This window comes from Pavona decussata, unplaced genomic scaffold (assembly GCF_977016875.1).
Source record: "Pavona decussata unplaced genomic scaffold, jaPavDecu1.1 SCAFFOLD_46, whole genome shotgun sequence".
Classification (NCBI taxonomy): Eukaryota; Metazoa; Cnidaria; class Anthozoa; order Scleractinia; family Agariciidae; genus Pavona; species Pavona decussata.
In genome coordinates this window covers 1,682,793-1,698,977 of record NW_028145468.1, presented here as the reverse complement: position 1 = coordinate 1,698,977, position 16,185 = coordinate 1,682,793, and the positions used below count along the sequence as shown (strand labels likewise).

General features: G+C 41.3%; 2 protein-coding genes across 3 annotated transcripts in view; both read left to right on the top strand.

Annotated features, from left to right (window-relative positions):
• The window catches only part of LOC146482411 (anaphase-promoting complex subunit 1-like), a 92,270-nt gene that overhangs the window by 55,271 nt on the left and 20,814 nt on the right, over positions 1–16,185 (top strand). For both annotated transcript variants that reach the window (XM_085107276.1, XM_085107275.1), the window contains exons 32-43: positions 207–284; positions 837–926; positions 1,789–1,900; positions 2,401–2,541; positions 3,847–3,896; positions 4,380–4,564; positions 5,264–5,355; positions 6,092–6,178; positions 7,184–7,231; positions 7,923–8,005; positions 9,907–9,985; positions 10,325–10,399. In XM_085107276.1, the coding sequence (XP_084963402.1) occupies positions 207–284; positions 837–926; positions 1,789–1,900; positions 2,401–2,541; positions 3,847–3,896; positions 4,380–4,564; positions 5,264–5,355; positions 6,092–6,178; positions 7,184–7,231; positions 7,923–8,005; positions 9,907–9,985; positions 10,325–10,399 (1,120 nt within the window). The remainder of the gene's footprint in view (positions 1–206; positions 285–836; positions 927–1,788; positions 1,901–2,400; positions 2,542–3,846; positions 3,897–4,379; positions 4,565–5,263; positions 5,356–6,091; positions 6,179–7,183; positions 7,232–7,922; positions 8,006–9,906; positions 9,986–10,324; positions 10,400–16,185) is intronic.
• LOC146482412 (uncharacterized) lies at positions 11,289–15,382 on the top strand. Its single transcript, XM_085107263.1, has 3 exons — positions 11,289–12,777; positions 13,849–13,963; positions 14,230–15,382. The coding sequence occupies exons 1-3, from the start codon at positions 12,399–12,401 to the stop codon at positions 15,380–15,382; spliced, it is 1,647 nt and encodes a 548-aa protein (XP_084963389.1). The 5' UTR covers positions 11,289–12,398.

The window sequence follows — 16,185 nt, the reverse complement described above, 5'->3', positions numbered from 1 at the left end:
CCACGAGTCTCCTGTAGCTCAGTGGTAGAGCATCCGAACTAGTAATCGGAAGGTCTTAGGTTCGACTCCTGATAGGAGCACTCAGATTTCTTTTTTCCGAGTATGCCTGCGTCACTTTCTTGAATAATCATCATTCTCGTTCATTCACCAGGCTGGAAATATACCATCACATTTCTTTCATAATGTAACATTGTTTGGATTTTCAGTGACCACGACTTTATTCAGGAGCAAGAGACTCGTCTTCTTATGATGTGCAAAAGAACCATGGCTTTACCTGTAGGAAGGTATGTGCTGTTTTTTTTTCCCTGCAGCTGGAAGCATGTTAGGTAACATGTCGTTAGCCTGTCGTAATTGGTTGCGTCTTTAGGCTATCTGAACTTGCAATAGGGCTGCAGGGATGGCGCAGTGGTGAGAGCGCTCGCCTTCCACCAATGTTGCTCGGGTTCGATTCCTGGACTCGGCGTCATATGTGGGTTGAGTTTGTTGTTGGTTCTCGTCCTTGCTCCGAGAGGTTTTTCTCCGGGTACTACGGTTTTCCCCTCTCCTCAAAAACTAACATTTCCAGAACTTCTACTGAGAGTTCAGATGAATTTCCTGTTCTTTCTCAGCTTGTAGTCTTGTTCTATCGGCCAGCTCTGCGATTATCCTGCAGGCGACTGCTCCATGTAAGTGTGTGTTAAAAGTCTAGTATTCAGGGTATAAAACTACCGATTTCTGAGTACTTGTCCATGAGCAACCTCTCGCTTAAGTTAGTGTTATGCCAACCTCAAGTTTTGTAAACCCATGCATCTATGGTTTTTTTTTTAGTTTAACTCCATCTTAAACCGTTTTTATAGAGGTATGTTCACCATGGCCACGTCCCGACCAGTGTTAACAGAAACTCTTCCAATTCCACCACTGGATCTCACAGGCCGTGCTCCCCCAAGGTGAGAGATTTCCTACTGACAAACTAACCACAAGAATTAATAATTTGCTTTGCACTCATTCTCCCATTCAGTTATTATTCTCATGTCAAATTGAATAGTTTGTCCAGAAATGCAGGCTACTAAGATGCGTGCTGTTTAAGATAATCTTTATTTATTTAAACACGGACAATTCATCAGCTATATCTTTCTTTACGACGGACATCACAGAAACCGCCCAAGATTAAAAATGCCCCCAAGACCTGATCCTCATCTAGAAACAAGTGATTCTGCCAAACATGAGGTCATCTTCAAACATTTGGAAATGGTGCATAACTTTATCTTACTTGAAGCACTCAAATTCAGCGTTCTGTGCATTTGTGGACGTAGCAGTTCCTATGATAATCACCTCTCCATTTGCCTTCTTTCATTTTTATCACCAAAGTCAGACAGAAGATGCCGAACAGTATGCAGGATGTCTGTTTCATATAAACCTACTAAACTACCTACCTCACGACGAGGTTCCTTGTAACTCAGTGATTAGAGTATTCAAATGGTGTGCATTAAGATGTTGATTTCAGCCCTGTCGCAGACTAGCAAGAGTGAAATTTGCCAACACATATAATGGGGAACCACTGATAGTGTAAAGAGTAAAATTAGGGCTTAACGCAAGAAAAAAAAATTAAGCCGTGGGTTAAATGGAAAGCTACTTGCAAGAAGATAATCAATGACCTTGTTTTCTATGGAGAAAGAAGTTGAATCAGCCACCAAACGGTATAGTAATCGTATGAAATACTCAACAACCACTGCGAAGAATAAGTTTTTAGCAGGAGGTGGTATCACAGCGACAGCTTCTAAAGTTTTCTTTGATTGCTATCGCCATTAGGAACACAACAGTTGGCTTAGAGCACGTGGAAACGCCTGTGGACATGAAGGTATGGCCTCAATTTCACAATGGAGTGGCAGCGGGACTCAGGATCGCACAAGGAATATCACAGGTGTGTATGGTCGGTTAGGGAAGTGGTCAAAACTACTATAGTTACTCCAATAGGACCCACCAAACCACAAAACAGATGGTGTTCTCTACCTGCATCCCACTCCCCCTCCCCCCTTCCTCAACCTCAAAAGATGGCGTCTTTATTGTATAGCCACTCCTCTGTCCAGCAGTAAAAAATGACAACGGGACACAAACCTCACTTTTCTTGTTTATCTAGCAATGCTGACTTGCTATTGAAGCTGAATAAGTTTATGTCAACTCAAATCTTAAAGCCAACAAAATTTTGTCGGTAATGTTCACGAGACAGGTGGTGTCTTCGATAACCCTTCTGTCTCAGACTAGGTGGGTAATGTTCAAACAAACTCGTTATGACCAATTGCCTAATAGTTGACATGGTTAGTTTTAGTTTTTACTTTTTTGCCAGTTTTTTGGTTACGCTATGATTATAAGTAAGAGAATTCCAAGCACACTCAAACTTGGTGATTACTACTTTTTTGGCAGATTGACAGTACATGGATAGTTTACAACAAGCCAAGGAGCAACCAACTCACAGAAGAGCATGCTGGTTTTCTTATGGCTCTTGGCCTCAGTGGACATCTCAACAGTTTGTCCTACATGAATCTACATGACTACCTTTGCAAGGTTACTTTTAATGAAATATAGCCCCTTCAAAATTATACAGCTGCACAGGCCAACTTGGTGACAGTGTTTAAAGTGTTAGCGGGTCTGCTTATTCACCTTTTACATTTGGGTATCCAAATGAAACGCGCGTACTTTGTGGCATACAAACCTCCTGCTGTGTATGTCTAAAAGAAGATCCAGCTGGGCTTGGTGCAAAACAGCACTCCTATCCATAGTTTACCTGGCCGAATTGGGCTTTCATTATTCTGACGCGCTAACCATCACTTAGTGTCACCGACAGGACAACAGGCAACAACGAATATCCAGAAAGACTTTTCAGAAGATCAGAAATCTCTGGGTTATCATGTCCAATATACACAAACGGAAACGATTCGTTAAAGCACCCTCACCAATCGTACCATTGGTAAAAGATTACGATTTGTTAAAGAAGCCTTACAATTCGTACCCTTGGAACGAATGGTAAGCTCTTCAGTCGATCGGTATACCGATACTGATTGTCAAGCCAGTCCATTGGATTCCGTTTGGGTGTATTGGACAACCCTCTGGACGTGCGTTATAAGTCTTGGTTCATTTCTTCGCCGTCCTCTGCAAAACAACGTGAAATGGCCAAATTCAAGGTTTTGTGGAGAACGTGAGGAACGTCAGGAAATGTTTCATTCTCTGTCTCAATTTGAACACAGTTCATACCAATTTTGTTCCGGAATAGTTCGGCTGTATTGTACAAGTTGAACGAATTGGAATAATTGACGTCCAGAGCCTTTGTTTTGCTCGTTAAATCCTATTGTCTTATGACGTTCTCGTTGTCGTCGTCGTATCTGCTTAAAGTCTTTATTGTCTATCTGCAAGCTGCTCCCTTTTCGTGGGAGAGTGTATGTGTGTATGTCCACTACTGCAGAACCGTCGTTCACTTTCTCCTCTGAGAAGCCAAACTGATCGCTAGGAGAATAGTGTTATTCCCGTCGTGTTACATTGAGAAAGTAGTAATCTCAGATGAATTATAACTTATTTTCTGACATAGGCTTTGATTAGATTTTATGGTCATATACTGGTGGCGGTTTGGGTAGAGGGAAAAAGGAAAGCATAGTGGTACGAGCAGTCGTCTCACGGCATTCTGACTCCATTTGTTATCTTGAGTCTCGGCTCCTTATATTTTGAGTTCTCATCACTGTTGTGGGCCTCTTACGCAGACGCTGTTGGGCTCGTCACGGGGGGACGGAATGCGTGACGAGCCCAAAGAGCTTCTGCGCATAAGGCTACACTGTTGTGAGTGAAACGTTTTAACAAGTGCTTCTTTTTTGGTACTAGGGACACGAGCTGACTACCGTCGGACTTCTCCTCGGAACAGCCGCTGCAAAGTAAGTGTTTTCTCCGAGGGTCACTTGAAGAAGAACTTCCCTTTACGAAAGGCTCTTTGAGAAGGCAGGCAACTGTCCGAGACACACACCTCTCTAAGACGGATATCTCTCTGAGATGGACACCTCTGTGAAGGAGAAACTTCTCTGAGAGGAATACCGTTCGCAGATATACACACAAGTGTCTAAGGCAGTGTCTGAGACAGACATCTTTTGTCTCGGAGACATAGACACCTCACTAAGGCTGATAAATAGCTGGGATGGGAATCTCTCAGAAAAATCGAACTTTCTAAAAAAAATGTCACATCTGTTGGACAGACACTTCTCTGGGACAGACGCTCCCCAAGGGCACTCGTTTCTTTGCGACAGACAACTTTCTACAGCACCTCAGGGACACTCTTGTAAGGCAGACAGATGCCACCTCTCTTAGACAGGCTTCTCTCTGTTCCTACTCCGGGTGTTCAGTGTGTCATCGTTCCCTTGCAGGCGGGGCACCATGGATGTAACCACCACCAAAATGTTGAGCATTCATATCGACGCTCTTCTGCCGCCAACATCTGCCGAGCTTGATCTCCCTCACTCGGCTCAAGTGGCTGCTATATTAGGAGTTGGGCTTGTTTACCAGGGAACTGCACAGCGGAGAATGGCAGAAGTGCTCCTGTCCGAGATTGGTTAGCATCCTGTAACTTAAGAAGTATTCGTGGCACGTTGCGTGAACGTATCAATAGAGTAATAAAGCGTGACGTCACCAATATTGAATTTTTGAAATTATGGGATGTATTAAGATATTCGGAAAGAGCATGATGAAAAATGCCTACTTGCCAAAAATTAGAATCTTATCGCAATTTAGGGGTGAGGTGTTTGTATTGTTATGCTCTGATGACTCTATACAAATCCTTCCAATTTTGCCGCAGTTCTAATCAGAACTTCACATTTTCTTTTCTACATTGGCCTTGTCTCCACTCGTAAAGGTGAAAATTTGCCGTTAATTTATTTTCGTTAATAGCGTGGCAAATGCAGGAAGGGGGGACTTCTCCCAATATTCTTGTTTTCGTCTTCTGGCTTTGTCGGTGTCGTTAATTTCAGAATTCATACGTAAACAGTAACTTTTTTGTTGACATTCGGGGACATTTAGTTTATGGGGTGTTACTTTCTGGATAGTGTACTTCTTATTACAGGCCGACGCCACAGGTTTTCTAAAATGATGATATGATAACATTCCTTTTTCGCAGCTGCTTAAGTGGCGGACGTTTATGCGATAGTCTCCCGTTTATTTAATGCTTTCATCCGTATAATGAACTTCATATATTTCACTTCTATTAGTTATATATTGTGATAATTTAGTTATTTTTTTTACTTGCTTTGTACAGGAAGGCCACCTGGTCCTGAAATGGAGAATGCTGTTAACAGAGAATCCTATTCACTGTCAGCAGGCCTGGCGCTGGGCCTTGTTATGTTGGAGGTATCGGATTGAATTCCAAAAATAGGCCATTTACGAGTTGCTTTCAACCTCGTTATGAAAGCGAGGCTACGTGCATAGCTTTTGTTATGAAAATTATTTTTCATTAATATGCAAACAAAACTAATTTTCACATGAAAAGCTTTGCACTTAGCCTGGCTGTCTTAGTGAAGTTCAAAGTAACTGGGAAATTTTGCTTGACTTGATTACACAGTGGCAGTACCTTGTGACTCTCTGGCTAGTTAGCGGGGGATGGGGCTGCGAGATTTTAAATATAAAAATTTCACTGGCATTCTGAAGGCTGGTTCCCATATGAATGAAGAAAAACAAAGTGACCCGATTACAGGCGATTGCAGAATCAGGTACCAAACATTCTGCAATCGTGTGGATCAAACTACCGCAATTGTTTGCAATTTTATGCCATCCTGCGATCGTGATCACAGAATGCACGGAGGAGAGAAATGTTCCTATCTGCTCCATTCAATCTCCTGCGATTTAACCTGTGACCATCCCCCTTATTTGTGAACGACGTACTTCTACAACGACAACAAAACTTTGTTTAAACATAGTAATTAAATATCGATGCAGGAAAACAAGAAGAATTAGGCTCTCAGTTGAAAATTGAAGGATTTGAGTGGCTACTTCACTTAGCGAATTTAGTGATTTGAAGAGAAAAACTGTTTAAATATTACCACGCCTGTCACAATCCCTTTAAATCAAAGCTGGTTGTGTTTTTCAGCATGGCAACGAGGCTGCGAGTGTAGCAGATTTAAAGATTGCGGACCAGTTGTATCACTACATGGTTGGAGGCCAAACAAAACCTCAGGTTGGCTGCGGAGTCTAACTAACAAACTGAAGAATATCAAATGTCATTTATTCAAAAATGTTAAGGAGGGATTAACCATCTTTTAGTTTAAGTTAGAGTTTGAGTTTAGTTCAATTTCCAGTTTATAGGTGGTTTGCATTGCCGCAATGTTGGTGGACAAAACAAAAGAAAATTTGTTCACATAGTTTGCATAAAAATGGAAGTTAACTCCCAGAGGAGAAAAATCTTATTGTTTCTGTACACCAATATGGCTGCCATGACGTCACATGCAAACCAACATTAGCAGTAAGCCGAACAAAGTTATGCTTTGGCGGACGTCATTCAAGGAAAGGCCGTTTAAATTCTTTTGAATTCTGACAAGATTTCAAGACAACCCGGCTAAAATTGTCAAGTTCTCGGTTCCGTTGACTTGAAATCTTGCCATAATCCAAAATAATTTCAACGGCTTTTCTTTGATTGACGTTCACTAAAACACAACTTTATCCGCTATAAAAAAAGTAATTATAGTATTTAGCTAGTGTTTTAACATTGATTTTAGTTTGAGGACCAAAAGTAGTTCTTAGTATTAAACGTATCGTCCAATTTTTAACGGTTGGGTTTAACAGAGAGTTAAGGACATGGCTCAAACGACACAAAGTTCTACTATTCACGTAATTGAAATTACTCTTTTAAGCCCCTTACAGTGATCAGCATCAAATTCCTCCTTGTAATATCAATGTTCATTCCACAAATGAGGTCACGAGAATTAAGGATATGATCAACCAAGGTGAATTTTCTTTATATTTTAATAACTTCTCCCCCGGCAGTACGTACTTTTATAAAAAAAAAGTATGGGGACAAGACAGGGTGATTTTTTCTTTGATATTGTGGGTTAAAGGGTCAAACGGTCTATGAGTTTTTGGTCATCGCAAATTTAACCTAGGCCCATAATTTGGACAGGGTGAGAAATGTGCTGTTTTCTCTTGATTATCGTTCTGTTAAAGGATGATTTGTTTTCCTCCGCAGACTGGGACTCAAAAAGAGAAGTTTAAATCTCCAAGTTATCAAATCAAGGTAATCATTCTTTAGCTTGCTAGGAATTCTGGGTTTTTGCCTCAGTATCCATGCTTCCGTTTGCCAAATAGTTCTTCACTTGAAAAAGGAGTAGTGACCTTCTAGTAGACTAGGCATGGCAGCAACATGCAGACTCTGAGAGCTATAAACAGATTTGTTTCTGTTGAATTGGTAGGGCTCGGTTGCGAGATAGCGAGAGACGGTGGTGTCACAGTTCAACGTTCTTAAAGAAACTGACGTGTGATACAGATCTCTCAAGTCTACTTTTGGTAAAATCATTGAAATTTGACCTTACCGACGCTGCCTTTCTCGAACTGCCACTACCATCTGGAACTTTCTGTTGTGCTTGATAGGCTGCTATATCGGGAGTCTGTTGTACTTGAAGCGTGTTAGAGGCACCGCTCTTAGTTCAACTTGGAATCTTCCTTCTTTAAGAGGCAGTATCACCCATTTGTGCTGTTACTTTGAATGCCTAAAAAAAAAATTTTTTTGGACGGATAATTGCAATGGTATCGTTAAAATAATGGTACGGTTTCCTTAACAATAACAGTCCTAGGTAAACAGAAACTAGTGTTAATTATCTTGAGCCGCGGATGACCAGGATTGAAACGGATTGAAACTTGACGTAGACTCAGTGAGTTGCCAGTTTTTCAGCGCCGTAGTATTTAGACTTTCTTTCTCTCATTAACAGGAAGGTGACAGTGTAAATATAAACGTTACCGGCCCAGGTGCCACTCTCGCTCTGGGGTTAATGTTTATGAAGACAAATAACACGTAAGTTTATAATCGCCAGTCCAGAAACTACGAGAAGACTGGAGCGAGTGAGGGATTATGGGATTGTTTGAGTTGACGGATGGAAATTGCGCCGATGAATAGGTGCATTTCTCGACTGCAGTTCTATAGGAAATGCTCTTTTAGGTAAAAACTATTTAACAAGAGCTACGCTACCTGGAGAAAGTGTCGTCGGCGCGATGTCCATTCGTCTACTACCCAGGCGATTCCATAATCCTACTAGTACCAGTCTTCTCACGGTTTCTCACAGTGGAGAATTACTCCTGTCATCGTTATTACTATTAAGCCTCACATGAACAGGTTTATGACAGGATTGTATGGAAGAATTGTATTGTGATAGTCAAGTCCAGGATTGTTGGAACGCTTACTTACTATTAATCGACACTTTCTTGCCGAAAAAAGGATTTATTGGGTGCTTACCATTTATATGGAAAACCCGGAAATTCCAGTTGGAAAATCAAATGGTACGCATCATTCCGTTTGGAGTACTTCTGAAATTATGGGCTTCTGGTCAAAGTGATGCATTTTTATTACTCCATTTGGGGTTTACAGCTGATGTTCATACAATTTGCATGTTATCCATCTTCTGTTAAGACAAGCTAAATCATTTCGTATTTATGCCGAAAATTTCCATCCGGGTGGTTTGCGTAAATGGTAAGCACCCATTGTTACCATTAACTTCGCGGGCTTCTTAATGAATGAATAAATTCTCTCCTCTCTATGTCTGATTGGTTTAAATCGATCACGTGACGTGTAGTGTTCATCCGCGGAGATACGCCATCAGGCGATGGGGTCCGTGTAGTCTTATAGACCATAAAATGTTCAAAACTTAATAGTTGTGGTTGCACTTGAGTTTTGAACGTTTTATGGCGTCATGTTCTGGTCTGTAAGAGTATAGATCATAGAAAACTGCCGTCCATTTGTTTTTTACAACATGGAAAAAGTACGAGCGGAATTGGCTTTATTTCCGTTAAGAAAGTGCGCTCGTTACATCTAATGTCAATTTTATGTCTGTACCCTTACAGACAATAGCTTCGAGCCAATCAGCGCGCAGGAATTTTGACAGTTATTGTAAAATATGAGCTGATAGTGAACAGATAAAAGGCGCCCGACCCTGTTGTTAAAACTTCAAAAGAACAATGTAGTGAAGTCAAACTTTTTATTTAAGTAGAGCATTAGTCAAGAATATGACTGAAACAATCATTATTCGCTCTCAATTAATATGCGAGATAGCTGATGAGGGTGCAGTCCGACTTGATTTCATTTGTTTAAAAACAAGCACGTTTTCCGCGGCAAGTCGGTATTTGTCAGGTTTTATAGTCTCGCTGGTATTACAGAATTTGCCCACGTTTATCTTTGACAAGTCTCTTTGTTCAAGAGCTATTCTTCCAGTTTGTGAACAAGCTCACTGAAAACGTGTTCACCCTTTAAACACGACAATTAAAAATAAATATATAAAAATATACGGGTTTTTCGGTGACTTCCACGGAGTGGCTCATTCATTCACTTTTTCCAGGTCGAATTGGAATTTGGGAATGTTGGTTTTTGTGGAGGGAGGAAAACTGGAGTACCCGGAGAAAACCCCTCGGAGCAAGGACGAGAACCAACAGCAAACTCAACCCACATATAGCGTCAACACCGGTAATCAGACCCGGGCTTCATTGGTGGGAGATGAGTACTCTCACCACTGCGCCATTTCTGCTCCCCAACGTCAAAATGGTGACAGAAAAACTTGTCAAGCAAAACTTCCTCGTGTTTAACCAGCCTTAGAACCCATGTACACGTCTGCTTTTAAATTTTATAACGAAACACGCTCGGTGCTCAGCCATCGAAACGCTGCTCTAATCCTTGAAACAATTTAGTAAAAAGGTTTTTTTTCTTAGTTCTGTTGCAGCCTGGCTTGATGCTCCTGACACTCAGTTCCTGTTGGATTTTATTCGTCCAGACTTTCTCTTACTCCGGGTGAGATGAATAACAGTCAATTCGCCCACAACAAACTCGCCTACAAAGTAAAGTCCATTCGCCCAGACATAAAGAAACGGAGAGTGATTGTCGTTAAAAACAACAACAGGCTTTCAGAAGTGAGAACAATTTAGGTTGATCGTGTTGGCAAGACTGTTGTGGGCGAATTTACATTCCCGAGTGAATGGTTACCGATAAGGAGTGAGATTCTTGGCACAAATGATGCTTCCTTGCAAAGGAAGGATTTGCTTTACTTTCAAATTCCAAAAAACCTTGATTCTGACCTTTAGAATCCCAACTGACGGAATTGTTTGTTTTCTGTTTTTATTTTGTTTCTAGCTTCTGAGTCGAGGACTCATAATGTGGGACAGCATTCATCCGTCCACGGACTGGGTGGAAAGTCATATACCTACGGTAACTGACACTCTCTAGTGTTCCTATGCATTTTCGTTATAGCTTTGCAACCAGAATTGCCTTACCTCTCTACTTCCTTTTTGGACAGGGGGTTGGGGTGAGGGGGGGAGGTGGTAAGTATTTTTCCGTGGTTTACATAATGGTTCGCTGAAAGGAGAGGGAGTTTGGATTCCGTTGTCTAAGAACTGTACAAGACTTATCAGGAACCGAATTCTCGACGTTTAGACATTTCTTTCACTCTTAATAATAAGGAACGAGCTCGATGGTGAAAGAAATCCGCACCCGGCGAGTATTGCTATAGAGCTATCATTTACATAGTCGACTCGCACTAAAGGAAGTCCATAAACTTAAAACCACTGTGGCAGGCCGAAGCCGCCGCCGCCACGAACACAAAAATAAAATGCCACAGCTTGAAGTTTAATGAAGAAGAAAAAGGCGAAATACGAAGATAACGTATAATCCAAAACAAGTGTGCTAGTGAGTGATTCGACCGAAATAAAATAGAACGGGAATTATAAATTACAAACTGAAACAAAACAACAAGAACTACGCGAAATAAACAACCGAAATATACAAGCAAACAACTAAGAGAAATACTTACAAAACTGTGGCCATAAAAAACTTGAAAATAAAAATGAAATGCGAAGAACGCTTCCCAATTGAGAAATATACCCGCTCGCAGAACACGACGCAATACAAACTTGAGACGGAAGAAAATAACCTAGCTGGAAAACATTAGCTTATATACCGACGCGGTATGTAAATTTTTATGTAACACACTGAAATAATTCCGTGCAAACTCCTTAGGGATAAATTAAATTCTAGGCGCAACAACCACCTTTAGCAGCAAAACAGACAACACTACAGGAAAGTACTACCTATTAAGAGGGTGTCTTTTTTATAACCACCCACTCGAATTTCGCATCAAAATCAATCTTGCCTGAAACTCTGGCAAATGAAAGCCTACACCAAGTCAAGAAAGGAGCAGGTTTGGTTTGGTTCAAAATGATCTTGTGCTTGCGCTGTGAGCCGTTAAAAATTTTGCCCCGTCTGGGGCGAAAGTGACATCCCGAAAATTGAAAATTAGGCACATTTTGTAGCCCTGTAAAATATTTCATTCGCAACAACTAACCACACATTTTACATCAAATTGCTCATAAACCTTTCTAGTTTTCTAATACAGCAACAATTTTTCTCTTAGTGCAGATAGAAAGGCGAAATTATGCGTATTATGGACCCCTCTATTGGCCATCGAACGAAGGCTGGAAATGGCCTTAGTTTAGAAGCTAATTTTTAAATTTTGGGACCTAGCTGAAAGCTCTAGCTTATACAGCCGTAAAGTATAGTCATTTAGTGGCAAAACTATGCAAAAACCCCTGTACGATTTCAGTATTTTAAAAGTTATGACCGTTTGTATCAGCCCATGTGCGAGCATTCACGGTACTTCCGCCTACTGTCAAATTCCCTAATCACAAGCAGATTTTGTCATAGACATCACTTACCTGCTTCGCAACTGGAGATAATTTCCGAATTCCCCCATTTTCTAATCCCTCAGATGTTTGAATTCCATAAAAGATCCAGTAAATAGGCAGCTGTAGTTTTCAAAACTTTAGAACAACCTCCATCGGGTCGCTTGTCAACGGACCACAGTTCGATCTCTCGATATATATCTTCTAAAGACTTCAGCTAAGGGCAGCAAGAGGTCAGATTTCTTGGAGAGTCGAAAAATGAACTATACTGCTCTGCTGTTTAGAAAGAAAATTGAAATTTGGCTTCAATTTCGAAGAAATATTGAGAAATAACTCCCATGTTGATCACCGAAAGATCGACTGCTTCCGTGATGCGGTTTCTACAGAGTTCCGCTATCCAGATGTATCGCGGACAACACATCGTTTTCGATGAAAGCTTTGTAAAGTACAGGTGTAATTCCACTGTAATTCAGATGAAAGTTCTTTTAGTTTTTTATTACTTAGCACGTTTGGCTTTTTCTGTTACTTAAATGGAATGCAAATGCTTATTTGAGACCAGAGGGGAGTCAGTGTGCAGTGATCCCGCTGTCAAGTTGATAAAGCTGTCTGAGTGCAGAAGTAATATCGATGACCAGTTACAAGCATGGCACCTCAGTCAGATTCAAGGAACCTTGCAAGAATATGAGCTTATCATCAATAGGTCGGGACTGCCTCACGACCTTTCTTCAGTTCAGCTTCAGCAGCTATGGATCTGTGAGAAGCACAGAAGTGACATGGGGAGAAACTGGCGGCCGCGTCGCACCTGTCAGTACCCACTGCATTCCGGCAGAAAAAAGAAACTCAGGACCAGAAATGCGGTTAACCCTTTTATGTCAAAGGAAAACGGAAAACAAGTCCCAGTAGGATCCTGTAAGTCAATCTCCGCCGCAAACGATGAAAATTTTTGTTACAACATATTTCCCCAAATGTTTCCTTAGTATGCGCGCAGGAATGAAATTGCTACGGTGGCAAAATTTGTTTCCAAGAAGCAAGAGATATACCTGACTTTGTAATAATTATTTTGTTTTCATAACAAACTGTGGAAATATTTACGGGCAAGTTGACAAGGCTCGAAAGTAAGAAAAAAGAAAGAAAAGAGAAAGAAACAAGCCACCAGTTCTGTGGTCATGAAAACAAACATGATATCGAATTACACTTTTGCACGAAATTTGCATAAATCGGACCTTGTTTCGTGGCATGTTTAATTTCGCAGAAGTTGTGGAATTTTCTTACATTTACACTACATAATTATATTAAAAGAAGACAAAAATAAAGCGCCTTTTTACAAAGGAAATTGTTCTGATTGGAAACATTTCATTCCAACAAATCGCTGTTTCATATGGCTAAATTACGCGCTAATCTTGTATCACGCAACATGAAATAGGAATTTGTTCCTGTTCAAAATGAACTTTGGCTATCAAATAGTCCCCAAATGGCAACTACTGCAAATCTTTAGCCGCAACTTATCAGTCGCAATTTCGAGCCCTGGCAGCCAGCAATGTAACAAAAACAGGTTCCATCTACTAGTTTATTAGGTTATAATTAGGAATCCGGACTGTGGACTATGGATTTTGTTTATAAAATATGCAGGGTAGTGCAATTGATTGAACAGAGATTTCTTTAATTTACTGCGTTGCAAAGTTCAAATTTTCAAATGCAGTATACATCTTTGGAGAGAACGTCGGGTTGACATACGGTGAACTGGGGTAGGCGGTTAGCCTGTACTGTTCATTTCAATACCGGATACATAATAAGGTAGCGTTCTTCGGAATTTGTCCCATAGCCTAAAATTACGACAAAACTCATGTCTGAAAATGTAATCATTTCTGAATGCATTGCGTGCCTATCTTCTTTGTTTGGTTTGTGTTACGTTCCTCAATAAGTTTCGATTTTCATTTCTTTCCTAGCGCTGTATTGCTTATTTTTTACTGTGCTTTTCAGTGATTTGTGTATCTTGCTCTAACCTACACAAAATCAAGCTTGATGAAAATATGGCTTGGATTCAGGGGCAGCAGCTGGCCCAGGAAAGTGATGAACAGAAGGATGAGCCTTCAAGGTGATGTTTGCTCGTATGAATGAAGCCAATTTATTATATTACTAAGTAACCTGTATTTGCTATTATGGAAAACGCTTGCGAACAAGACTTTCTTTGGAAGTTTATTTCTTCTTAGCGGTTGTTAATAAAACAGCAGTATTTATTTTGAGGTTATTTACAGGGGAGTATAATGTTGTTTATAGTGGTCACGATCTGGGATAAAACCTTACAATGGATCAATAAGTGAAGATAGGTTATAATGTTTTTTTTTTTTACTACTCCCTCAGACTCGCTAAACGTATCGCAGCCATGAATCTTACATTAGTCACGTCAACCCCTGCTATAACACCAGCTCGACCAAACGAAGCTGCCTGCACAGCTGAGTGGACTTTAGAGTATAGACCCGGTTCGAACAGTCAGAGCTCCGAAGACGACGAGGTAGCTGAAAGTGCTGGCGAGTCGGCAATATCAGCGTTCAATGCTGCTATGGAGAATCTGAACCAAGTGGCAACCAATGCTGGTCAGGTCAGTCCCTTAACGTCCCAGCTGAAGACCACATGGGATGAGGTAAGGGAAGACGAGAAAGAAGTGTGCATTGATAAGGCCACTGAAGCCTGTAGTCTCGTGTGCGACGTCATAGCACCAAAGGCTGGACAGGAGCTATTTCAATCCTGTTTCTCACCAGATAAAGAGACCAACTATGGAGAACTTTTACCACTAATGCAAGCCTATAGCAATGCTACGACGAGAAACGTAAAGACCCAGATTCTGAGCCTATATGCATATCGATATCCAGTCAAGAAGATTCAGAAGATCCATGAACCTTACGCCAAGTTGACAGAGTGGCAAATCAGACGCGCCAGAGCTCATGCGAGAGATTGTGGTCCAGGTTCCTTAGTAGAAAAATCGCCGTCCCATCGAGTTCGACTGCCACCAGTGAAACTTGACCATTTTTTAGACTTTGTCAACCGCCCCTACTTCTATCAAGATGTGGCGTTCGGTACGAGGAAACTGAGGCTCACTAGTGGCGAGAAGATCACAATGCCAAATGTCATTCGCAAAGTCACAAGGTCAACAATGGTCAAGCAGTACCTTCAGTTCTGCGAAGAAGAACAATTCGATCCACTAAGCCGTGCGACTTTATTTCGCATTCTCGAGGTAAGGGAAGCTTCCCAACAAAAGTCCCTTAGTGGCTTAGACAACACAGCAGCTGACGGGTCAGCGGCGTTTGATCGTCTCTGTCGAATAGTAGACGAACTTGACCAAATAGGCCTGGAGAAGAGCGCGGCAGATAAATTGCGTACATCCCTTCGAGACGGTAAAAAATATTTCAAAACTAATTACCAGAGTCACTGCGAGGATGATGAAAGCCAATGTCCCGACCACTGTCGTAAATTTGGACTGAGTGATCCCAATGATCGCGATTTACAAGAACAATAGAGAGATTTAGCATCGCGTTTACGGCAAACGGCAAACGCCAGGCTGAAATTTTCTCTTTGATGAAAAACAATGAAGCTTATTTGGTTTAAGCTTATCTCTACCCAGTCGGCGACAGCTATCGAGCAAACACGAAAAAGAGAGAAGTGAGTACGAGAAACACAAGTTTATGCATTTTAGAACAAACAGCGGGCTTGACGTTTCCCGTTTGGCGTTAGCCGTAAACGCGAAGCTAAATCTCTCTAATGTTCCCACGAACATACGCTTTGCTGTCCTAATTGCGATGACGTCACTTCCTGTTTGAGCAAGATGCCCCTGATTGTCAAGGATGACAGAACCTTGAACTTTTATAGCAAAGAACAACAAGATGACCTGCTGGACGATATCCAGAAGGCTTCGGAGACCATTAACCAATGGAAAGCTCACATAATGCGATCTGTCAACCAAGAATGCGCGAGGCAAGATATCCTCGCAAAGCTTGACCCAAGCTCGTGTCTCATTGTGGTAGATTGGGCAATGAAGTTTCTGCAACTGCGCTATAGAGAGAAACAAAGCGACTGGTTTGGAAAAAGAGGGCTGAGTTGGCACATCAGTAGCGTGATATCTCGAAGCCAGTCTGGAACGACTGAAGTCATCTCCTACGCGCACTTATTCGACCAATGTACGCAGGACTGGTACGCAGTGACATCAATTCTAGAAGACCTGCTCAACCTGCTGAAAGTCAACAACCCTTTGCTCGAGAGAGTCTTCTTAAGGTCAGATGAAGCTGGTTGTTATCACAACAGCTCCTTGTTAGCCGCTATGAG

Coding starts and splice junctions, on each gene's coding strand:
- LOC146482412 (XM_085107263.1), top strand. CDS start 12,399: ATGGAATGCAAATGCTTATTTGAGACCAGAGGGGAGTCAGTGTGCAGT. Junction 12,778..13,848: donor ACAAGTCCCAGTAGGATCCT/GTAAGTCAATCT, acceptor TGTGCTTTTCAG/TGATTTGTGTATCTTGCTCT. Junction 13,964..14,229: donor CAGAAGGATGAGCCTTCAAG/GTGATGTTTGCT, acceptor CTACTCCCTCAG/ACTCGCTAAACGTATCGCAG.